The sequence below is a fragment of the Poeciliopsis prolifica genome, unplaced genomic scaffold, assembly GCF_027474105.1.
Source record: "Poeciliopsis prolifica strain line A6 unplaced genomic scaffold, Auburn_PproV2 SCAFFOLD033, whole genome shotgun sequence".
Lineage (NCBI taxonomy): Eukaryota > Metazoa > Chordata > Actinopteri > Cyprinodontiformes > Poeciliidae > Poeciliopsis > Poeciliopsis prolifica.
Genome location: NW_026562408.1, coordinates 3,972,422 through 3,998,006, shown reverse-complemented (window position 1 = coordinate 3,998,006; position 25,585 = coordinate 3,972,422). Strand labels below are relative to the sequence as shown.

At 37.2% G+C, this 25,585-nt stretch overlaps 2 protein-coding genes across 2 annotated transcripts; both read right to left on the bottom strand.

Moving 5' to 3' along the window:
• Positions 1–231: 231 nt before the first annotated feature.
• Positions 232–3,214, bottom strand: il12bb (interleukin 12B, b). The gene is made up of 9 exons (XM_055051445.1): positions 3,101–3,214; positions 2,524–2,605; positions 2,332–2,433; positions 1,943–2,125; positions 1,494–1,599; positions 1,178–1,347; positions 877–1,037; positions 673–794; positions 232–547 (listed from the first exon to the last, which is right to left on the bottom strand). The coding sequence occupies exons 2-9, from the start codon at positions 2,603–2,605 to the stop codon at positions 514–516; spliced, it is 960 nt and encodes a 319-aa protein (XP_054907420.1). The 5' UTR covers positions 3,101–3,214; the 3' UTR covers positions 232–513.
• Positions 3,215–5,560: 2,346 nt separating this feature from the next.
• On the bottom strand, positions 5,561–20,187 carry ubtd2 (ubiquitin domain containing 2). Its single transcript, XM_055051448.1, has 3 exons — positions 19,821–20,187; positions 14,934–15,170; positions 5,561–6,856 (listed from the first exon to the last, which is right to left on the bottom strand). Exons 1-3 carry the CDS (start codon positions 19,888–19,890, stop codon positions 6,345–6,347), a joined length of 819 nt encoding a protein of 272 aa, XP_054907423.1. The 5' UTR covers positions 19,891–20,187; the 3' UTR covers positions 5,561–6,344.
• Positions 20,188–25,585: the final 5,398 nt, after the last annotated feature.

Below are 25,585 nucleotides of genomic sequence, written 5' to 3'. Positions count from 1 at the left end.
TTTCCAGAAATTCTGGTCTTTGACTTTGTTCACTTTGCAAATATTAATCTGGTCTTTATGTTTTCCTTAAAGAGTTAATTTCTTGCACACCTCCGATTTGATTTGTGCAGTGACTTTTTGGTTGGACTTGCATATTGTCTGTACAGAACAAGTTTAGTGAACTTGTTCACTAAACTTGTTGCTTTGAATGTTTTCCATTTGTAGATTATTTTCTGTGCAGTGAAGAAAGTATTTTTTAGATAATCATTTACTTAAGATGCACACAAGATATAGAGATGCTGGATTTTATTATGAAATATAAAAGAAAAAACATTTTGGAAAATCAGTTTAAAAAATAAACAATATTCAATTTAGTAATTCACAAAGGTTTTCATCCACTGTAAACTTATAAAAGTAACTTAAATAAAAAGGAATAAATACTGTACATGTATACATTCACTTCACTTTTAGCAGGGCTTAACAAATTGAAACTGGTTTTAAAATAGTTGTCACATTTGCCCAACTTGCTTCATTTTAGGAATGGCAGTTCATGATGTTTTTGTTCACTCTGGAGAAAAAGAAATAATTATGATTAAAACAAGTGGGGGGAAAGTAAATTTAGTTTAGTACTCGAAATAGTTTGAATAACTTTTTTTAAAAAAATATTTGAATAAGGTAGACTGAAGCACTTACGTGTACTCAGCCCAGTGGCTCCATGGTCCCTGGGTAAATTTGTCCTGAGCTCTCACACAGAAGACATACTTCTTTGATTTGATGTTGACTTCAAACTTGGTTTCTTCAGTGATTTTAGGCCCCTTAAATAATTGACATAACATTTTAAACATAAAGTGATTTGGCCAAACAAGAATCTTAAATTGACATTTGAATTTCAGTTACCAATAGGATCTTTTCAGTGTGGCAGGATTGGCCGTTCTGGACGACCTTGACCTGGAAGTGGAGGCTGAAGTAGGTGCGGGGCTTTTCCCAGGTGTCCGGGTAGTCCCAGCTGAACACCTGGCCACAACTTATGTGCAGGTTTGGGAGGTTTTCAGGCCTTACTGGATACAATATGAAGAGATGAAGTCAAGAAAAGCGGGTAAATCTCAGAATTAGAAGTCAGAAAAACATGATCACATATGTAATCACTAAATGCAAAAAACATAACATCAAACCCAGATATTTCTGTAAAAGGACTTACCAATCTCTCTCAGGTAGAATGACTTTGTGTAGGCCTCCAGGCGAGAGTAGCTGTGCATGTAAATGGTGAAGTGGATGGGGTGTGTTTCCTCTTTGTAAGGGCAGTCGACATCCTGGCACTGAACCCCCAATCCATCAGCATCCAGCACACAGGAAAGCTCCTCCGTGTTACTGGATTCAAGACAAATGGATAAAATATGATCTAAAACAGTTAATAGGTAATAACCCCTTTATGAAAGTATTGCAACAAGTTTATTTAAAGTGGTACTAAGGCTCTTTATTTAAATTAGTGGGAGACGAGAGACTTCTGTCCTTACCGGTGTGCCTTAACCAGGAGCACAGCAGCGTGGGATCTGTGATGCGTTTTCTTCCAAGTGCAGTGGAAAGAGCCTTTGTAATTCTGTGCTGAGCAATAAATGTGACCTGTAGGAATAAGAATAAAAAAATAATGGATGTAACCTGCTGCTTTTCTAAGGGACAAGCTGCAAATGGATGAGAACAACACAGAAAAGGTGCAGCCCAGGTATAAACTCAAAACTCTCTTTTTGCAACAGTGTTAAGAACAACTCCATGCATAAAAGCATAATAACCACTAATATTTAGGTTTAAGTGTTCGCTATATTTAAAATAAATGTGTATTCTTTAATTGATCATTGCTAGTATGTCTAACAGAACAGCAACATTCATCCTATTTTTTGTTTCATCTTTCTTGGATCCCATAACCCGTGATTCCCTCTTAGTCATCCCTTCACATTTCTCCTCTCACCTTGTCCTGGAGATTTCTCCTCCAGGATGACAGTCCTGTTGTCTGGATCCAGCTGGACCAGGATCAGCGTGTGGTTCAGGTACTCTCCACTAGAGCTGAGGTGACACGAGTAGTTTCCTGCTTTCATCTCTTTCACCAAAACGGTGATCTGGTTTCCCTGCAGAGCTGGCGTCATTTCCTCCCCTGCGAAATCCAGAAGTTATCGTATCAGTTATGTTCCTCTCAGGCTTGTAAACTTCCTTTGTCATTGTTAACTTTTACTACAATAGCAAAATGTCAAGTGTCTTTTATTGTTTAAGATTATGCTCTGAATCAGCCCTCAGTGAAGATGTTCTGCAAATATGATATTAGCTGCAATGAATATCAAACCATTTATTTATTTATTTTACCATTTTTCTTCCAAAACACTTCATTGTCCTGATAAGAGTCTCCGCAGGTCAGGGGAACTTCCACTATGCTGCCATGAGCATGTGGCACTTTTACCACCACAGCTGGGGAGATCATAAAAAGAAATAAGAGATTAGTTAATATTTAGCATGAAGGCTGAAAAGAGAAAAGCAAAAAAGAAAAGAGATAAAAACCATTGTCCATTAGAGTCCAGATGCTACTGGAGTTGACAAAGCAAAGGCTGGCACTCAGAACCAACAGGAGCAACAACTGCATCTGTAAGAGGTGAGAAAACATAAAAAAACATGAAAAGCTGTTTTGAGATATGTGAAGTTATTAAACTAGGTCAGAAATATTTCATAGTTTCAGAGCTACAAATAGTATGTATTTATAAATTACAAAGAAACAAACATCCAATCTGGTAGGGACGGAAAGACCTGAGCTTCAATAGATAATATACATTTTATTTTCTTTCTTTTCATCTAACACATATTTTCACCTGATGATTTCAGGCTGAGGACCAGTGGGTTTAAATATTCCAGCATTAGAGTATTTGCAAATATTAAAAATGATAATATTGTTTATTCAATATTATCAAGGAAAATATTGAATAAACAATACATATCAAGTACTTTTTATGTGATTAATAATTTAAGCTAAAATTTAAGCAAGCATTTGTTCCTTCAGCTGATTTTTTAATAAATTCAACAGTATGCTATACATTCAAATAACAGAGAACATTAAAATAAATATATAATGAATATAGGTTACCTTGATTGATCCAAAAATGTTGAACTTGAAAGCAGATCAGAGAAAGGATGTGTCTTGTCTGTCTAAACCCAGCATGGTCCTGGAGTATTTATGCAGTAGGCTAGAAAAACCCCTGAGTGTGTGTGCATTTGGGTGTGTTTGTGCGCGTGTGTGCGTGTGTGTGCAGGGGATGGGTTTCCACCTCCCTTCATTCAGTCGGATCAAAAAGCAGATCCAAATTTCTGTTTGTGTTTTGTTAATCATTGGCAAATGTTTCACTTTTGACATTTGACAGTGTCAGTTGTGAGCTCAGCGAAGTCACTGTCACGGGGAAAACGTCACATCGGTAAAAACAAAAGACCTGTTCATGTTCCATATAAAAACTGCATGTTTGATTATCAAGCAGCCACACTGACCACATCAGGGGAAGTGAGTGCACCAAATGACAACAATATGGAAAAGGAACTGGAGACATGAAACTGTTTAATTGACACTGAAACACAACTAACACTTCTTTGGAAGAAAACAATGCTCCAAAATTTCATTTCAGCTGGAAAAATCACAACAAGAAACCCCTGGATTTGATTTGGAAAGAAGAATTGATGAACGTGAAGAACAAATTTATAATAATGTATGAAAAAGGTCATTTTCTCATCGCTGTTCATCCTGCAATATGACCATGGACATTTAGTGAGAGTTTCTGTAATGAGAACACTTCTTTTAAATAAACCTTCAAAATAGCTGCAGAAGTTTCTTTTAAATCTCAACAACCTCAGAACAAAAAGGTGACAGATGACTGTAGTAGGAGGGAAGTGGTTTCAAACTATATCATTTCTAACTCTCACTTTCTCTTAATTTATCTCTCTGAAAAGAATTGCCAAAATCTTTTCCCTTTGACTCATTTGTGCAGTTTCAAAAGCAAGAGAAAACAAAACAAATAGGCAGCTTTGAAATATTCCTTTGGATGAAGGAAGAGATGTCCTTTCTCTTTGTGGATAAAAGCACATTTTTCCTCAAAGCAATCTTGTGCCTTTTGTTTGTACTTCTCCACAATAGGTCTCAATTCTGCTTCCAATTTTTAGTTGGACGAGTTTGAACACTGCATTCATTATTTTCTGCCTCTAACCTACAGAGTGTAATCCTTTGTATGCAGCCATAACATACTCTCTCAATAATATTTATTTGAATGTTTTAATGTCTGCCAAATGCTTTTTGTGAAATCTGTATGAATTTCACAAAAATTCATACAGAGTTTTAACTTATATTTGACCTCTATGTAAGTCAAAATTGATGGAGTCCACAAATATGCAACAGGTCTGAGTTGTGGCAGTAGCTTAATGTTGACCAGCTTTATCTATCCAAACACTATTCATATTTGTTGGGAAAGTCAGTTCTGTTGGAACACCAAAATGTGTCCAAATTGTAAACATCCGACCCAAACTGTCACCTCAGTAACACCGTTGTTATTGTCCACTGCGAAGCAAGTTCACTCTCAACATGAGCTGAGAGGTTGATGACTAAATGTAACCCCAGCTACATCGACACCTTCAAGCTCCAAATGAACAAAGGAAGACAAAGCCAAAATTGAGCTCTTTGGTGAAAATATGCAAGAAGTGTGTTTATATAAGGCATTATGAGGCTTTCAAGTCAAATATTTTAACAATTGTCAAGCATGGTGGTGGTGGTATCATGATGAGCATCATAACCAGTGGCTTTAAAAAGATGGACAAAATGATAAAAAAGCCTAGTTCTTCATTACAGACAAGCCTGAGCTTCCTCTTCATCAAGCTCTCAGACGACAGCAGAGTCAGTCAGAGGCTTATTCAGAACCGCTGTAATACTGACCCCTGCAGCAAATATTTCCTGCCCAGTTATTACCATATGGAACAACTCTTTGAAGAAACTTGTTTGAGGTACAATTCATTTAAAATAAAACTAGCAAACTAAGTAAAAATTTTATTGGAGCACCTTTTGATTAAATGACAGTATTCAGTCTTGTTTGGTAGAAGTCGGTCAGCATCCAATTTCATGCGAGATGCAGATTTTCTGACATAATTAACTCTCGCTACCATCTGGGCTAAAACAGGTTTATGTTTTTTGCTCAGGAAGTCATATTTTGTTGATTTAGATTCATCCTTGAATTATTGACAAATTTAACCTGTATAATAATTTAGTTTTCAATGAGCCAGTGGGCCAAAAATGGGCCAGTGTTGACTAGTATTTGTCACTTATTGTAACTTCACCCACCCTGATAAAAACTTCACTTTGCAAGGAAAGTAAAATGAATGTAACTTGTTTTCTAGATTACATTTAGAAAATAAGTTGAATGTTGATGTAATGCCAATTTGGCATTACATCAGATGCTATGTAGATAATTTTTCCCTGATCCAAACTGTCGAATGTAAATTTTTACAGCATCACAAGTCGCATAAAACATAAGAAGTCAGTGAAAAACGAAAAAATACAAACACTGGACAAAAATTAATTAAAAAGATTCTATTTTTATTCAAAATATGCAACTGTGTTTCTGAAGTCCATCCTTTTCCCGAATAATGAGCGTGGTTTTGGGCCTGGACGTGTAAGCCATCTTACACACACATACATACACACTTACAGCCAAAGATGAAACAACTTACGGTTTCCTAAATGATTAATTTGATTGTTCAGTGAATGAATGAACAGTCCAGCAGCAGCAGCAGCCATAAATCCAGACTGCTAGCTCTTCACAATATAAAAGGACAAAATCTCTGAGCAAACGTACAATTCTAAACTTTTGCCACAGTTGTTAGCCGTCTCATTTACCCTGACTGACATGATTTGATGTAATCCCCATTACTTGCTAAAATGCTTTAAAAACTTTTGATTGTTGAATTGTCTCGTTTTATCTTAGCTGTCTGAACTGGAGATAAGTTTGGAAAAAGGTTTAATACTGTAGTAACAGGAGTTCATTTTGATGACCCTTGAGCAGAACTTGGACATAGACCTTCAGACCTCTCAGCTGCTAAGTAAACCCTTTAACCATCTCTTTTTGTAGTTTGGTTTCCATAGGAACAGTTAAAAAGACTTCAAAAAAGGTCAAAATTTCAACGTGTAAAACCAAAATAAGGAGTTTTATTTTCCTCCAATGTCTTTATGCTCCTCCATCTTAATGTAGCCCTTCTCAACGAAAACAACTGAAGAGCACAGAAGACGAGAAGAATCGCCTTTAACTCGGCTGTGTCTCTTGTCGTTCTCATTGGTTTACACTAGCAGGGCCTGGCTTCAATTAGTTCTCCACCGGCGTTGGCTCTTGAGGCAGAGCAGACACTCCTTCCACTGCCGCAGGTCCAGAGGCCTCTGCTGTGTGTCCGGGTGGCGTTACAGGCTCCGGTAGAGGCCGCTGGCTTAGGATCACCTGAACTACGTAGTCCCTGGAAATGTTGAGTTGGTCCAAGCGCAGCCTGTCTGTCAGCGGCCGCCCTGAGAAAAACCAGCGCTGCGTGGCGGCGGGCACGGCCTCCTGATTTTGCAAGCGCCGCTTCATCATGCCCACAGTGTCTGTGGAGCGGACCGCCAGCCGCAGATCGCGGCCCGTGGAGAGCCGCAGCCGGAGCTGGCACTCGCCCCCCGGGAGGGGGTCACTGGCACTGCCTGTGGACGGGTCTGCCGTCAGGGAGTCTGGATCCGACCCGTCGGGTTCGTCGGAGCGCTCTTCGATCATGTTGACAGGAGGAGAGAGGCAGTACACTGGCAGCTGGTAACGATTTCCCAGCTCATCGTAACATTCGGTCAAAGCACCTGGAGCAAAAACAAGAAGAACTGTTGGGTTTTTTTCCCCAATTTGCCCAAATAGTGTGATGTTTGTGCAAACATCTGTGCACAAACATCACACTGCAAAAACACAAAATCTTACATGTAATTTTGGTCTAGTTTCTAGTGCAAGTATCTTAGCACACTTGAAATAAGATAAAACTAACATAGAAGTAACTTTTAAGAAAGACAGGCTTTTTTCTATAAATGATTCCTTAATATTTTTGAAGAAGTACTTGTATCATTTGCAGATAAATTTACTCATAACATAGGAAATGCTTCAATAAAATAAACTGCCAATGGAATAAGTAATTTTTTATTAGTATTAAGGAAATATATTCATAAAATAAGCCTCTATGTTTTGCTGAAAAGTTACTTTTGCCATATTTAAAGTGTGCCAAGATATTTGCTCTATAAACTAAACCAAAATTACTTGGAAAACTTTTGTGTTTTTGCAGTGCAACCTCTTTTGCACCGTTCCCACTATTTATACACTTTCAACAATAGTTTACAGGATATTAATACCTTCTGAGGTAATAATTTACCATTTTTATAACCACATCCAAGTGTTATGTGTCCTGGAAGTGATAAGTCCTCATCACAACTTACAGTAACTCACATCACAACAATACAAACATTAACTGTATGACACAATGATTTTTATCATCCGTGGGTAAATATTAATGGGGAGCTTCCAGTCCGAAGCTGTTAAACTGAATTGGTTGGCCTTTTAAGTTTTATGATTATTGGATTTTTGAGTAAAAGGTGCAGGTGTTTTGATGGAATAATAATGTGCGACTCGTTTCGTCTGTAATTAATTACAATTTGCCGCATTTATTTTGTTGGTATGAGAAAAACGAAAAGCAACATATTTCAATCATTTTCTATTTAACAAAATGTAAAATTCCCATTGTTATACAATAAAATGAAAGTCAAGCTCAATAGAAAACCAAGACTGAAAGGAAGAAGCAGAAAGCGAGACCAGGAAACGGTCATGTGTTGGATATGCTGTGTGTCAAGTATTAAGTCACTAGGGACAATAAGATAACAGTGTGGAGGTCTGATTATTCAGATGGGAGACCCCCAGTGATCCTCAGGGGGATTTCAGGCAGATGGGTTCAACTACACAATACACTGACGTAACAGTCATTGTGTTTTGGTACTGACCACAGTCTTTTTCTTCCATACCTTTCAAATCTCAAGTTAATAAAGTTAAACGTCACATCCAAACAATCACATCCTTCTTGTCAAATTTTCCAAGATCTGAAAAGATTACAATCACTTTCTCATATTAGATATTAATTTGTGAAATACAAAAAAAGTCCCCTCAATTAAAAGAAGGCCACCTTTCATATACTATGTTTCACAAAGGTCACTGCACAACTCATGTTTTGACTTAGAAAGTTCAATGAGAAAGAAGGTAAGTTCTGTGGTAACTGAAACTGAGCAGAGAAGACCACAGGACTCTGCTCTCGGTTGTGCAGACGCAGTCAGAGATGAGGCGTCAGAGTAAGACCAGGACCAGGGAAATGTTTGACCAGCTTAATGTAGGAGTGAGGGGCAGAAAAAGAGCATGACTTTATGTTTTTGTGTTTATGATGTAAAGCACTTTGAAACGCCTTGCTGCTGAAATGTGCTATACAAATCAAATTTGATTGATTGATTGATGCGGCCAACAACCGGAGCTCATCTGTAACCAGAATGCACTGGGAAACTGACTGCTATTATCGTCAGCGCTGGGATTCAGCACCGTAAACACACTTGGATTATTTGAAGATGTTTCAAAACTTTTCTGGGTTCAGAATTTTCAGACTGCAACACAAAATCTGCACCCATCTTTTCTCCAAAGATTTCCATCAGATATTCTGACAGAGATTAAGCTTCATTCAAGTATCCGATAGCAACATTGAGTTTCCTAATGATTTTATCATCCAATAAAACTTGAAACTTTTAATTTACACAAACACTTTAAACAAGAAAGATAACCTGTCTAATTTTATCCGTCCTGCTGCTGCTAAAATATTCTAACAAATTATTGAAGTTACATTCATGCTTCGGTACCAGTATTTTTTTTTTCAGGTATTTTATTTTTGACAAACAGAAACAAACCATCGAAAAGTTAATGAATGAAAGAAATTGACAGAGACTAAAGAGGAGAAGAAGCTGACACTCTCCATGTCTGGTCTTTATGGACGAAGGATAAGAATAAGAAGTCCTGCTTGTAGTTTGTCACAAACCATGTAGAAGACACAGTAAACATGTGACAGAAGGCTTCCTGGTTGAATGAGAACAAAAATTGAAAACATTTGGCAAGCATGCAACAATATGTGTGACATAAAAAAAACAACGCTTTGAACACACCGAGGCCTTTGTACCGCATGTGGTGGTAGCATCATTCTTTGGTGCTGGTGTTCTTCAGAGGGAATAGTGAACCTAATTGGAGTAGTTGGAAAGATGGACAAGAACCTGCAAAACACTAAAGGCTAAAAGGTTGCAGGGTCACCTAAACATAGAGCTTCAACTTTTTACTAAATGTTGAAGGTGTTTTTATTTGACCTTTTATTAAGGCAACTCTGGAGCTTTAAGCATGGCACTCATTATAAACTCACCATCAGATCCTGATAAAAGCATATTTTTTCAGCAGTAAATTGGTGGTTAGACAGCAATAGCATCAAAATAGAGGTGGAGACAGTTTAGTTGAAAACACTTTTTTCACCGTTTGAAATATAATCAGAGTTTTATCCTTCTGGAAATGTAACAGAGAAAACATTTTGGAAACACATACTCTCCATGATTAATTTTCTCCATACTAACCAGATCTGGAAAACACTGTAGGCAAATGTCACTCTATTCTTTCTGTGCAGAAGCAATTGAAATCTTTTTCGCTCATAAAGCTAAATAATCCTCAGGCACACAACATGTTTCCATTGCATAGTAAAGTTTTACTTGGCACTGCGCTACACTGTGTTATTTTCCACTGCAGACAGAACCCTTTCAACCTGTGCAGCATCAGATGTTTACCATTGTGGCGTGCATGAAGGTGCAGTGACACAGAAGCATAACTTCCCTCAATCAGTGTTTGTTTATTTGACTACATTGTTCAAGAAGACACGTTCACTCAAATTGGCTCGACAAAATAAATAAAAAATAAAGAAGTAACCATTTGGAGAGTTGATAAAACATGGAAATGCTCCGTTTCTCTGGTCATGCCCACAGGTGATGGTTCTCTCTCACCACTAAGTGTTTAGCAGCATATTGATGTCATCTCGTTGACCCAGATCGGCTCATTTGGAACTGTGACTGCGGTGTCAACAAAAAAAGCTGAAATTTCATGTGGTACTAACCACAATGGGAATGAATACCAGGCTGTATCACACACAGATGTGTACTAAAACTCTGCCTCAATATATGATGAGTCACTTTGCTTGACTAGATATAAATAACTTCCCCTATTAAGAACTAAAGTGACATTCTTGAATAATTTCTAAGAAATTCCTCACAATTCCCAAATGCACTTAACATGAAATCGCAGACAAAAATTTTTATTTGAAGCTGAATAAATGACATTGTGAAAGTCATGTGTATTTAGTTATCTAAGTAAATACACATAGCTAGGCTTGTCACAGAAACAATTTTTTTTGGACAAAAAGAAATTGTCCCAGAAATTATTGTGATAAACCATAATGTTGTTTTGAGACCATTTTCAATGAATATAATGGGAGTGGCATAATAATGCAAGAACACATTCTCAACTAACAATAAACATTAAATTCTAAAAAACATTTAACTTGGAAGACATTTTAAATATCCAACAACAAATAAAATGAATTATGAAGTCTTTGTATACAAAATTGTCCAAATAAGGGCTGGTTGAAACAAATATTCTTTATTTTTGAACAAAATAATGTAGCTGGTAACCCAACCTCTCGACCGAAATGTTCACTGGAGATAGGCACCCCTCCCAAACCCACAAGGGACAAAGGTGTACAGAAAATGGATGGACGGACGGATGGATGGATGGAGATAGTATGGAATCTATTTGGAATCCACTTGTGCCCTGAGAAAAAAATCTGGACCAAACAAAATGGCAGACTGGGCAAGTTGAGAATGAATCAGAGAAGCAGTAAAGAACCAACAGTTATGTGTGCAAAAATTGTTTAGCTTGCAGAGTATAAAATGTTGTGGGCATGTTAGAGGAACGGCCGAAAACTGGTAACCATTACTCACTGCATACTTGCTGAAACAAGGAATTAAAAAGTGAAGCAATAAATTGATAGCGAGTGCCGACTGTCAATGGTTGGAAACTCTGGGGGAGCTACAAAGGCTCAAAGATCAAGTGGGAAAGTGCAGCCTACACTTCTGCCATTAGGGAAATGTGGCCAAAAGGAAGCAAATGTTGAAAAGAAGTTGCAAAAAAAATCCTGTTTGCCAGCAGACACGTGGTGGATCCAATACAGACAGAGTACATCATATTGATATTTGTTGGAGCCATTCATCCAATCAATGACCAAGAAATTAAAAAAGTCACATAATTTACCTGTGTTGCTCTGTCATGTAAGATCTATATAAGCCTGTGTTTGTAAAAAAATATAGATAAAAAAACAGGAATACCTTTACATGCAATTGTACTGTACAAGTACATTGCTTAAAATAAAAGCTTCATACCTTCCTTATTTTTAAAAAAGTCATATTTATGCCATCCCACATCTTGTAAGGAGTAACAAGTTTAGGCAACAGAAGAACTGTAACTATAGAAAAGAGAATGCATTTGAGAATGTTTTTATAACAGCTCCTATTCATTTCACACATTTAATGGTTGAGTATTATAGGCTGATTAGCAATGCAATAAAAAGATATGCTGGTTTGTAAAAGTTTTACATTTCTTTTTTTATTATTATTTTGTTATTGCAATTAAAGAAAATTAGTTTCAGATCAATATCTTTTCCTTCTTGCAGAGGAGCACATTAAAAAAAAAGACTGAAAATATCTCATTAAGCACGGTCGGAACCAAATCCTGATTTATTTAGTGCGAAAGAAGGATAAAAATAGCATTGGAAAAAGAAATTACACAGATCAGTTTTCAGTCATCTCCTACAACTTCTAGTTAAATACAACAATAAAGGGGTGAAGAGCTTGTAAAGACAGAAGTGTTTCCTGATTTGCGTGGTACTTGGATTGAGTGAAACAGTGATGTCAAGTGTGGGGAATTCACAGCTGTAGCCCAGCAGGATCTGGTCTGGCCTCCCAAACTAACCAAGAGGAACAGAGTAAGAAAGCACTGCAGTTACAAAAAAAACAACAAAAAACCCCATTACACCTATCTAATATAAAGTTCAGGTGAAGGTGTTTCATATGTCAGGCAGTGTATTGCTTTCTGGCAACCTAATGAGGACAAAATGTAAAAAAGGAACTCGACTCATTTAGTTACCCAAATATAAACCAAACCAAGAATGGTATGACAGAAGTACTGATATGTGTTTTTATAGTTTATTGATATGTGTGTTTATAGTTTTCAATTAAATTAAAGAAAATAAATAAATAAATAAATAAATAAATAAATAAATAGCAATTCCTACTTTTGACATCATAAGAATTTGTTTGGTTTCTGGCACAAAATTTGTCTCTGTCTTTCTCAGTCACACTTTCACAGTTAGTTACAATGAAACAAGATGTGCGACACCCAGCACAGAATACCATGGAAAACATTACAACATTCGATGCCCACAACAGAAACAGGATCTTACCAAGGAAAGAAAAAAACATCTCTATCCTCAGCTGAGGAAACATGACTCATTAGATTATATACATAGGGATTAACGGGGGGTGACGCACACGTAAAGAGCTAAACCAGAGCCAAATTCATTGTTAGGGATTTGATAAATTTCCAGGCGGAAGTTGAAATACTTCAGTATAAGAAACTGAAAATTGAAGTGAAACTTCAACCTGGCCTTCTTCAGTGTGTCAAACATAAAGGAGGAAGCGTGAACAAATTGAACGGCACCTTGGACCAAAAAGGCTATATAAATGTTTTTTTTTTATTGCAGCAAATATGAATGTGTTTTGAGTTTTATGCTTTTATCTTTTGAGCTTGCACTTCCTGCCAAGTGCTGCTGTATAGCAGTTATTTACAACTACATTTAAAAGTACAGCAACCGGCTTCTTGCTTATAATGAATGGAATTGAGCATGCAGGTTCAGTAACTTCTTTACCTTAAGCAATACTGTCTAATTTAGAGTAGAAATTGTTAAAAAGCTTATGGTTAGGACTGCCGAAGGTGACTATCAGCAATTACTCTCGCTCTGCTGCAATAATATTAGACTGCTTGAGGATGTTTAATATGAACTCAGCACCTTTCCACTCTGCTGCCTTTAATCCCCTCACTTTCTATATAGACATACGTTAAATGTTGATGTCATTAACTGGGTTTTCTCACTTGTATATTATGAGCCATTTTCATCAATCTAAAGAAAGAATAGAACTTGAAACTAATTCAAGCTTTTTTGTAATATATAGAGCTTTGGAATTGAATGATAATACAATTGAATTAAACTGCAATAAACTAAATTGAATTGCACCTTGTTACCAGAAGCAAAGTTAATATATTACCCCCACTTTATCACACAGCCCTTATTTGGGAATTGGTTAGTAATTAAACTGAATTCAACTCTGCTATGTGGAAATTCCCGCTCTATTTAGCACTTCTCATTCCAATTAGATATATCAAACACATTTTTTTCAGTTTATGGAGACCTGTATTATGTATTTGCTAAGGTTTTCCTGGGTTCCTATACAAATTTTGCAGAAATAGATTGTTTAACTATTATCAAGGTGGGGAAAAAGAACTACAAGTCATAGTACTAAAATTAACACAGGACTTCACAGTGCAAACACTAAAGTATATTACAGTCATAAATCTAACAAGAAAAGAGCCCCAGTGAGGCCTCCACACAGAAAATAACAGGACGTTAATATGCTCTGTTTTTTTGCCACAGTTTTCATGTCAAATAAGAACATATATTGATAGCAGCCGACGATGATGGTCTTTTTAATATAAACCCATTTTGCTAAATTTAGTTCCATTCAGATGAGGCTGAAAACAGCTATTTTCATTTCTTACTTATTGATTCACTCTGTTGCACATACACTCTCTCCAAACAGCTCTAAAAACCTGTTTCCTAAAATTCATTTGGAGAATTTAAACTCATTGAAAGTACTGAATAATCTACATGTGTATAACCGGTCTGTTGAAATGCAAACAAACAAAACAACAAGTCATAATGATGCAAAAAGAGCTGTGCAAAAGCAGCTCATCGAAGCAGAAATGAACGAACAATACGTGGCGACATATACTTCCTGTTTGTGGTACTTCATCAGATGAAACATGAAACTAAAACACACTTCCTTTGCAAGCTGTACTGCTTACATAGGTTCTCTGTTTTGACACACGATCTATTTATGTTTGCAGCATAACCCAGCGGCGACTGCTATTGTCTGGTTGAAGAAATTCATGTCAGTTTTTCAAAAACACTTTAATGTTAAAATGCAGTTGCTATGATTTGATCAAATGAATATCATTGAAAAGTTATAACAATAAATAAATTGAAAATGAGAAATTTATGTTAACAGATTAAATATTTATAAGCGTTTAATTAATTTAATTTAGAATTTTATTGCTCACAGGTGATGAAACCCAACATTTTGTTGCACAGAAAGTCAGAATATTACATAAGATTAAAACATTTATTTTCAATACAGAAATGTTAGCCCACTGTAACATATTTCCATGCTTTGTACAGTATCCACATACTGGCCTCAATAAAAGCAGTAATTCATGCAAAAGGAGGCCTAATTAATGCTGCCATGACAGCAGCTACAACCTTCCCCTTAGAGTTGTAGTTATTCCTACTGCTTTTTCTATCACTTTTTTCTTTCACTGAACTTTCCAGCAATACTACATGTCCATGTTTGCATACAGCCTCATAGTTACTCTCCTTTTTAAGGATGTCAATCATCTTTTCTAAAACCTGTGTGGACATAATATTTTAGCATGCAGAAAGTGTTTTACCATGTGGCAGTGTGATGCTGGCCCCGTCAAGGATGGCCTGAGCCAGTAGGTGGTCATTACTCTCAAAGGCACTGGCCGCAGCTCGCAGCGCATCCCAGATCTCCTTCCGGCCCTCGAATGCTGGCGCCGTATCCCAGAACTCATCTCTTTTGCTGCGCAGCTGGCCCTCTGTCATCGGGTAGTCACTTTTCCATTTAGGTCGCTCTCTCTTCAGGGGCTGGTTACGGCCTAGAGCCACTGAAGGCAGGGAAAAGAGAGAGGGATTAGAAAGGAAGCGAGATCAGAAAACCAGACGGACAGAAGGTAGGGGAAGGAGAGGAACCCAAAGGAAAAGGCGGATATGATTAAGAGTCGGAGTAATTTGGGACTGAGGGAAAGCAAGCGAAATAAGAAAAAGATGTTTAAGAAAATTGTTAGGGAACGAGAAATAACTAAAAGCAAAAATGAGAACAAATTGAATGCAAAGATGTTAAAAATTAATAAAAGTGATATAAAAGAGGGGGTTGCACATACAATGCTGGGAAAAGCTATTTGTTTCTTACAGATTTCTTCTGTTTTTCTTTTCTTTGTCAGACATTTGCCTGAAAAATATTTTAATATCAAACAAAAATAAAATAAAAACAGCAGATTTCAGTTTTGGAAATAAAGATTTTACCTCACCAGGCTGGACCGAAGTGAATGAGTACCTGATCCCTACAACCGTTGACTAGTTGTGCTACTTATTGGGGCAACAACTGCCATCAATTGTTCAAAATAACAGTAAATGAGTCTTTTGTGTCGCTATGGAGGAACATGTCCTCTCTTATTTGCAGAATTATTATAATTCAGTCATATTGGATGCATTTCAAGCATGAATTGCTTGTTTAAGATATTGTCACAGCATCTCAAAGGACTTTAAGTGCAAACTTTGACTAGGCCACTCTGAAATGGGGGTGGGTGATATGGACTTAAAGTTTTGTAAAAACATTTTACAGTACTATAGTGATAAAAATAAAAGTGACAATATCTATTTGTCTATTTTCTATTACTTCTTTTAGGTAACTTTAGGTTACTGAATGGTCACAAATACTGTTCTTAAAAAATGTGTCATAAGCTTCCAGTCACATACAGTAGTATTTTGTATCACAGTAACTGCATTTAATCATATTTTCTAATTTATTGATATGTTCAATGAGAAAACAGTGGAAACATTCGTAAAAGTATTAATCCCAATGATACAAATGGATCTTGGGGGATTTTAAACATCATTCATTGAAGTTTATTGTGACAACAACAAATCAACATTTTGACAAAAAGTTTATCACAATAAATGATAATACAATAACCCTTCTCTAAAACCTTTGTTTAATTATTTTGAGCCTTTCAGAGGCAGATTTGTCTTCCTGAGGTTATATTCCTTCCATACAGAGTAGCATTCTTTTTTCTGAAAAGCTTTGATAGTTTTATGGCAGAACAAGGTGCATTTTCACAAATTCATCTTGTCTCTCATCACTCTAAAGTCTTAGGAACCATAAAGATTTTTTTGGCAAATGTGTGACAGACCTTGACTGCTTTTTTTTTCTTGGTAGTTTTAGCTTTGCAGCTCTCTGATACATCCATTTTTTTGCAGCAAGACAGACCAAAAGGAAGGCCATTAGTGCTGCACTGCTGCAGATGCATTTGTAAACTGATAAAAGTACTTTTTGTGGGTTAGTTGTTTCTGGGAAGGTCTCACTAATTGTCTGTAATGGGTCTGTCCTTAAGCCTAAGAAATGGTTTTGCCATCTTTTCTGGAAATCAATGACTTTGTCTCCAATCTGCTCTGTTTTTTTTTGTCAAGTTCTTTTCTAGTAATTTGAAAAGAATGATTATCTTTTTATACATTGGTCTGTACAAGTATCACCTATCATTGTAATAATTATAATATTGATTTTAAAACTTAATTTTGCATTTACTCAGGTTCTTTTGTCTGATATTAAAAATTGTTTGAGTTGAAACATTAAAGACAGAAAAAAGAAAAAAACTTGATGCATTTTTATCACAGCACTAGAAAATAACGAATCGCTTTTCTCTTTTGCTCTGGTACTCAGCTGAGCGTTGCAGACTGATTTAACACGTTATACACCATTAGTGATGTGGAGCATGCAGACAGAATAAACTGAGCTAAAGCTAAGAACAATGCGTTCCAAACCCAGTTAAAATGTTAGGATAATTGCAGCAAACAGAGTTCCATCTGCAGCAGAATGGCTGATGAATGACACCATCTGGATCACCACCGAACACGACACAGGTACAGGACAGTGTGTGTGTGCGTGTGTGTATCCAAGTACACAACAGAAAAGAGAAGAGGATCAAGGTGTTGAGTTCCACCCACTGCTGGTACACATGTACTCTGATCAAATAACACATTCAACTTCAGACTGCGTATAGTAAACAAGGCCTCAAACTGCCTGACCCTTTAAGTTCAGCTAGTGAAGGTTGTGCAGAATGAAAAGTTTAGCTTACATACATCATCCACAAAACTACTTCATTATGATCCACAATCAGAAAAGCATAAACTAGTTTCTCAGTAGAACTGTTAATATGTTTTTAGAAAGGAAATGAAATGGATAATTATAAAATATTCTTTATGTTTGAGTTACTTTGATGAAGTTAAATAATTCTAGGCCTTATTTTTACCTGATAGGGCCCAAAGGAGAATTTCATTTGGTGGCTCACTTTCAGTCCATCAGCCAAAACGGCAGCACATGTTGCCTGTGAGTCAATTTACATCTTTATCAGATGTGTGCAACCAGTTCAGTTTGACACATCATCACTTTGTGCCCACTGAAACCTTGGCGTTGTACATTTTTTCCTTTTATTTCCGTCAAGTATTTTGGAAATATATTGTATATTTTTTAATATATTGTGGAGATAAATTGTGATAAATTGAATCAAGAGTCATGTATACTTTAATTTAATAGTATATTCTTATCTGAAATTTTGATATTGCACTCTATATCCATTCAATTTGGCTCTGATCCCAACTGGGAATGTTGACTATTATGAAATATGACCTGATCAAACCAAAGTAACTGGCTATATGAACATGGTTGGTATGAAACATCCAAAACTGCAAAAATATGAAACAGTAAAATGACCAGCACCCAACTGTGCTTAACTGTTTGGACAATTTGCACTAATCATATTGTACTTACAAAGACAATACAAGTACAAACCCTGTTTTAAGTATGTGGATATGAAATTGATTACTGGCTCAATCTCCAGTCCTTAAAGTTTTATGCATCATCTTAGTGCTTTCTGGTCCAACACACCTGACTCAAATGTCTCAATTACTTCCTCAGCATGCAATCATGTTACACAGAGTCTGCTAATGGCCTCATTATTTGATCCAGTTGAGCTGAAATAGAAATGTATCTTCTAATCCTATTGGACTTGGTTGTTTTTCAGTAACCGACTGTAAATCATTTAGAACTAACTCATGCAAGTAATTGTCGTTTATTACAGCTTTGTAATAAACGACAAAGATGTCTGATTTGCTTCGAGCATTGTTGCTCAGTCCTGCAATGGCATTTGTACATCTTTTGTCACACTACAACCAAAAACCTGTCTTTATGTAACAGACCAAAACAAATTAGTGCAAACTGGTGGAGTGAATGGAAAATAATAGAAACAGCCTCATAAATACCAAAGAAACACAACAAACGGGCTCGGTCGTACATCATAACCAACCCACTAGCCTCACTATGAAACATGGTGTTGGCTGCATTATGCTGTGAAGATGCTTTTCTTCAAGGAAGCAAAATTGGAAGATGAATGGAGCTGGAGGTTGCAAAAGAACTTTGTGTTTGTCACATATACTCTCAAAATGTAATTTAGTTTATCTTTGTAACTTCACAAAATAAACAGTGGAAGGGTGTGAATAAGCTTTCACGGCTCATGACATATATATGCCCTCTGCCTCCAGTTCTGAAGGTGTCAAGTACTGACAAAGCAGAAGTTGAAGATGTCGCATTTAGCAAAGTAAAGAGAAGCACAGCAGCTGTTAATAGAGATGCAGAGGCAAAGCAGACATGCAGGAAATCAAGCTTTATCTGTGCATCTCTAAGTGCTCAGCCTCCTCCCCCTCTTTTCCCAGATCGGTGTCCCAGTGTGTAATTAAAATAACTCAAAGGCTGGCTGTGGATCCCCTCCTCTCATACAGCAAACCAGGAAACTGTCCCACAAACTTCCCACAGCTTCACTGAACTCTTTACATGAACCTACAACCTAAAGCCAGCTTCAGTCATGCTTTAATGATTACTTACTCATCACTATCTATGGAAATCTGTTTATTTCTCTCACTACAACAGATGTGTGTGGTGCTGAAAACAAACACTCTCTTTACTAATAAACTGTTGCAATCCGTTGTGCACACATCCTTCATTCTCTTTACTTTAAAGTTCAAATCATTATTCATTTCCACTTAAAAAGAGACAAAAGAGTTTCCCTCCATGTAGCTAATAGGAGCTTGAGTTGGTGCCCAATTTAAATCACACTGAACCACTTCAGAGAGCTTCTCTGCATGCCCCGATGACTGTGACCCATATTTGTTGTACATTCGGTAGCTAGCAAGCTAACTAGCTCCGTTTTAGCCGGCTAGCTCAGTCAACAGCAAAGAACAAAGGGAGACATCGCAGGGTGCTGGACAGGGTTTAGTTTGCAGAGTATCGGAGCTGGCAGAGTGCCTTCTCCTCGGTTTAAATCCCGCTGCGTGGACGGAGACACGGAGCCCGTCTCAGGCTCCGGATATTATAATGGCAGGAAAGGAGACCTCCAGCCAGGACAGCATGCAGAAAGCCTGCAGGGGGAAGCCCATCAAACAGCCAAACCTCCCGCTTACTGAACCACAAGACCCCGCTAAGTTACCTCCAGTGCCGTCAGAGTTCTCGTTTAAGCTGCCCGAAGAGTCGTGGTGGCTCCCGACACAGCCACCCATGGATGTTTCGGCGGAGCAGCCCGGGTTAGGTAGCTCACCCCCCGGCCCACAGCTAGAGCTACATCCACCAACCCCCCTCCTCTCTGTCTCTCTTTGCTGTTTTCTAAGCTTCCCCCCTTTCCTCACTATCTCCTTTTCTGTCCTCTCTTCCCTTCTTCCCTCTTTCTATCTCTCAGCAACTGCGCAGTCCTCCTCTTGTGCTTCATCCCAGAAGTAAAGAAAAGAGGGTTCACATGGTTACAAGGTGACTGAGAGAGGAATGAAGGAGGAAAAAATAAAGAGAAGCAGGAGGAGACTCAACAAAGGAGAAGTGCACTTTAAGAGAAAAAAATGCGGTCTTCTTTAGGGCACCAAGTGATTGCTCTGGTGATGGTGAAGATAATGCATTTTGACACATCTGCTGTCATGTTTTGTGAGAAGCTGTTTGCTGTCCTGATGAGGACATGCCAAAATGCTTCCCCTTGTGTTCTTGAATGTCAAGGGAGCCCTCCTGCTGTTATACTGCAGTGGCTCAGTTTCACATTAACAAATGGGACTGGTTCTGCTCTCTGTCTCTGTGGTGATTGTTGGATTTTACATAAAGTAAAATCCAATCCATAAAGTTCATTCTGTTTTTGCATCTCAAATAAATGTGGTTTTATTTTGGGATAGGAAGACATTAGTGGAGTTTCCACCATTCATATGTGTTTACTCTAAATAAATGTGAAGAAATTGCTGTGGGCTTTTTTCCACTGCTTTGGTTCTGAGTACAAACTTCAATGGATTTTAACGAGATTTAATGAATTTAACACAAATGTCCGCATATTTAAGTGGAAGCAAAATCAAGACATGGAGATTTTTTTTAAAAATTGCACAACACATTTAGGCCCCATTTAGGTCCCTCTTTTTTACCCAAAGTTTTTCTGCATTAATCTGATTAAATTCAATTCACATTTACTTTATCAAGGGTATTAAAATAAACAATGTTACATGTCAAGAACAAAGCAATTGCTTCTATGTAGGTGTTATAGCCACAGGCTACGTTGCAAACCCAGTCCTTGATTGGACCTTTTTTGGGTCTATGAAGATAATTATATTATTGAGTCTCAAATAAATTTGGTTTTACTTTGGGTTAGGAAGACATTAATGTTCGATGTAATTAACATTGCACCACCATGTAACATGGTGGTGGTGCGATATCTTAGACCCATATACTTATGGGTCTATAAATAAACACTGGCTAGGTCTTAGTATTTGTCCTGACCAGTGTGCACATCTAGATAATTTTCTGCCCGTTTTCTTTGGGGAAATAGCTTAGGTTCAGTCAGACTTGATGCACTGTGGCTGTAAACTCCAGTGTCCAGTCTGCCATAGATTCTCATTTGGATTTATTTCTGGACTTTGAGCAATCCTAACTTAAATTTGCTTTGATCAAAAAGATTTTATTGAAGTTTGTTCTTTATGTTTTGGGTTATCGCCTTGCTGGAATGTGAATCTGAAGTCTTTTGGAACCTGTAAGAGGCTTTCCTCCAGGATTTCCATGTATTTAGCTCATCTTCAACCAACTTTTGTTTGTTTTTTTTTACTGAAGAAAAGGATCCCACAGAAGGACGCTGTCATCATCATTAGAGATGCAGATTATTAGAACATCTTGTAATGATTAATGGTTAATGTAGAAATAATATCTGGTGCAATACGTCCCAATTTTCTTCTTTATCCTTTTCTTCGTATGTGTTTCACAAACCTTTAGGATTTTAAACAATGTCATTTATACATTAGCATGTAAAATTCAAGTTTATCTTTCTTCAAATATGGTGGCAAGATAATAAAAACTTCATCGTCCATAAAAATGAACATTTGGCTTACAATATGCATCTCATGACAGGGATGCCACCAGGAATCTTGTCCCATGGCTGAAAATTTAATCCCCCCTCCCCCACCCACACACACACACACACACACACACACACACACACACACACACACAGGTGTTGTTACAATTATTTGAGTCTTTCTGACCCATGAAAAGCATCACAATTTTAAAGGCTTGCAAGTGCCAATACTGATAACTAGCGCAATATTTACTGCTCATGAATTTTACATGCAACAGTCAACATACAGTTTGCAAGTAAGTTGCTTAAGTTGTTTCTATTAGTTTTAGATTACTGAAATGTTTTTTTATTTCTATGAACAAAAATAAATAAATAAATAAAAATTAATAAAAAATTGTGGAGGGCCCCTTGTTGGTCAGGGGCCCTTAAAATTGTCATTCCTTTTATGGCCCCCCTGTCTCATGATAACATCATAAACAGTCATTTCAATAATTTAAAAAGATTTGCAATAATGTGTTCATTGTGATGGAGTATTGCACAAATAGTTCTTGTACCTGTTCATTCTACAACAAAACACCACAAATTGCCTCCCAGAAGGCTAAAGTTAAAATTTACAGATCATCACAAGCAACTGCTGCACTCTAAACAGTCCTTTGTAAAATTAATTTTACACATAATGACATTGCGATAACAATAACTGTGTTGTGTAGTCCTAACCATCATGTTCCCCCATGTTGCCAGCCAAAATTCTTAATTTTAAAATTTATTGAAGGCTCCTCTCCTTATACTCATTCACCTTTACATTTTATTTAAATATCATGTTGCATATATTTCAAAAATTAATTCAGTCCTCATAGTTAAACAACTCTCTTCTCTTCACACCAGATGAACAAACTCCTCTGGGGACTATCTTTAGGACAGTCTTAAAGTGACTTGGAGGTAATTTGACACGCTAGGACAGACACACACATATACTGGGAGGCACACAGTTGTTAAGCTACACACACACACACACACACATACGCACGCACGCACGCACACACATACGCACGCACGCACGCACGCACACACAGAACAGCAACAGGATAGGAAGGGTAATTTTACAACAATGCTGTCTGGAATTACAATTATTTCCCATTGCTGGGAACTGAAGAAAGATGTTTGTGCAGGACAGAGCTTTCTTGGAACCCCCAAAAGAGAATTGCTGCATGTTGTCAGTGACGTCATGTGAGCTCATGCCTTAGTCTTTTATCAAGGTCAGAGCAGTAGATTTAACTGGATCTTTTGTTCTACCTTCCGCAGAAAAGATTCCTGTTTTTACACAGACGGAATATCTCCTGTACAGAATAATTTTACAACGTTATTTTTCCTAGTTGTGCAGCTTCTCAGAAATTGAGTGGTTCAGTGTCCACTTCCTTTTAAAACAAATCCTGATGAATCAGTTGAAAGTTTCAAATGTGTAATTGTAAGTTACTCTTTAGATATTAAAGTATGAGTGGTTTGTATAAAGATTTAAGACCCTAATAATATAGGTGAAATATTAGTATCATGTTATTAGGGTTTACATCAAACGCATGAGTGACCTTTTGTGACTTTATCTAATAGACAGACAGATATTGCTTGATAATTGGCACAACCTCTCCTTGACTCCAGATATATTTTTGTCACTACAAAATGTTTCTGTGTAGGACATTATGGATTATTGATTATTGGCTGTAAATTTTAGTCAAGCTCGAAGGTTTCAATTTTGGTATATGATCAAGGCCTCATTTGTACCTTGTTAGTTCAGTTTGATGTCTTGGTGGTTCCTTGGCTGTCCCTAACCAGTTTATACTCATTTGAGAAGACACTTGGGTCAGACAGTTAAAATGTGGCTACGTCTTGGTCAATGGTCTGAAACAAAACCTGTTTTGGAACCAATAAAGCCAGATATTATTAAGCTTTATGAAATGATCCTGAACCCCAACCATTTTGAACATTTGTGAACTTGGCTTAATAAACTGTGGTAGAAAACCCATCAATTGCAATAAACTACATGTCTGGATACTGGAATGATCAACATTATAGTTAGGATTATGCAAAAAGCTTGCTGCTTCTCTTGCAGCTTTCCAAAGGACATTCAACAGCATCTTTGTAGATGCTGATGTTGTAGAGGAATGTCTATAATTTGCATGAATTGGTATTGTAGATATCATGACATCAGAATATGTATAATATGAAAATATGATTAAACTTTCTAAAACAGCTACACAGATAACACTCAAGCTCCACAATGATTTTAGATAAATAGCAGGTATTGTGGTGTTTAAATCAAACAAACTTTTGTTATCATTGAGTTCGAGCTTCTGACAGTGTGATTCATTAGTGTCTAGTCTGCCTGTTCTTGTTTTCTTGTTTGCTCTTTCCCTGCTTGTCCATTATTCAGTCAGTAGATGGTGCTAGCGAGATTGAAAAAGACACCTGAGCCCTCTGTCCATGATACACTCTTTCCATGATACTGTATTTACATGTGTGTTTATGTAAGAAACAGCTTAGAAAACTCATGTTTTGAAACTTTATTAAATCCACCAGAATCCCCAAATCTTCTTAAAGTGGACAAATGTGTAACACATGAAACTTAGTTAATCTGACTGATGTTTTCCATTGACAGGCAACATCCATTCCTGTCTATTTCTTAACAGTACATGTAGCACTGTTGTGTAATGGATGGGATGTTTATCACGAGAACGTTACTGGTTAAAAGCAGAACATTGCAAATAGCCACATTGGTTGTTCCATCTGCAGAAACTGTAATTTTATGCAAGCAGACTAGTCTGCAGCCACTTGTGCATTTTTTGATTTCCTCTTTCTTCATAAAAGAGCTAAAGTTGTTGTTATTTATTTATTTTTTTTTGCATTATTGAGCAAAATTGCAAAAGTCAGCCCTTTCTTGTTAATAACTTTTTTGCATTCTCTTTCTTTCTCTTCCTGCCTGTCTCTTGCAGAGCAGCAGATATTGAGGTTAATAGGATTGCCCCTGACTGACTGATTGATTCTTAACTGTCATGCTGCGGTCTGAAGTCTGCAGACTTGCATCTGCTCTATTGTCTGTCTCTGAGGTTCCAATTGTCAAAGCGTTTAATGATGTCCACTGCCCCATCTGCGCCGAAGACGGGCCTGTCTGTGGCCCCATTGATTTATTGTTATCTTCCGAGTGTTCCCAGCTTTTACTCCCCAGTCTCAGAAGGGCTGCATAGAAATGGGGTTCATTTGAACCTTTTAAATCAACACACGGCCACACAGTTGATTGTACTTGTATTGATTTACAATTTCACACCTAGTCTTAACCAGCTGCAGTCCTCAACCATTTCACCAGCGTCACACATTTCAAATACCGCAAAGCACAGAAAGGAGACTGAGATGAAACGGATGAGGATTTGAAATCTAAATGGAAAGTGGGAAAGGCGAGACGATAAACAGCCCAGTCTGGACGAGATTGGGGTCAAGCTGACCTCTCGGGATAAAAGTGGCATGTGACTGGAGATGTTCAAGATAGTGCTGAGAATAGGAGGACTGGGCCAATTTTTGGCCAGAAGTCAATGGATGACAGGAGGTGACTAAATGTGCTCCAACAGTTTACAGTATCAGAACCATTGAACCTTTTCTAGAAAATGTTTTACATTTTCCTTGTACACTTTCTTACTGAAGTTTTCATGCTCCTTCATTTTGTTGTACTTATCTGGAAGTACAACAAAATACAACATAGAGAATAGTTGGGAATTGGAAGTATATGTAGATTTAATTCTTTTTTACAAATAACATTTGAAAAGGAAGAAAAGTATTTTCAGAAACATTCTCAGTTGTTTTTAGGTTTGAACTTTGACTGACCCATTCTGACACACAGC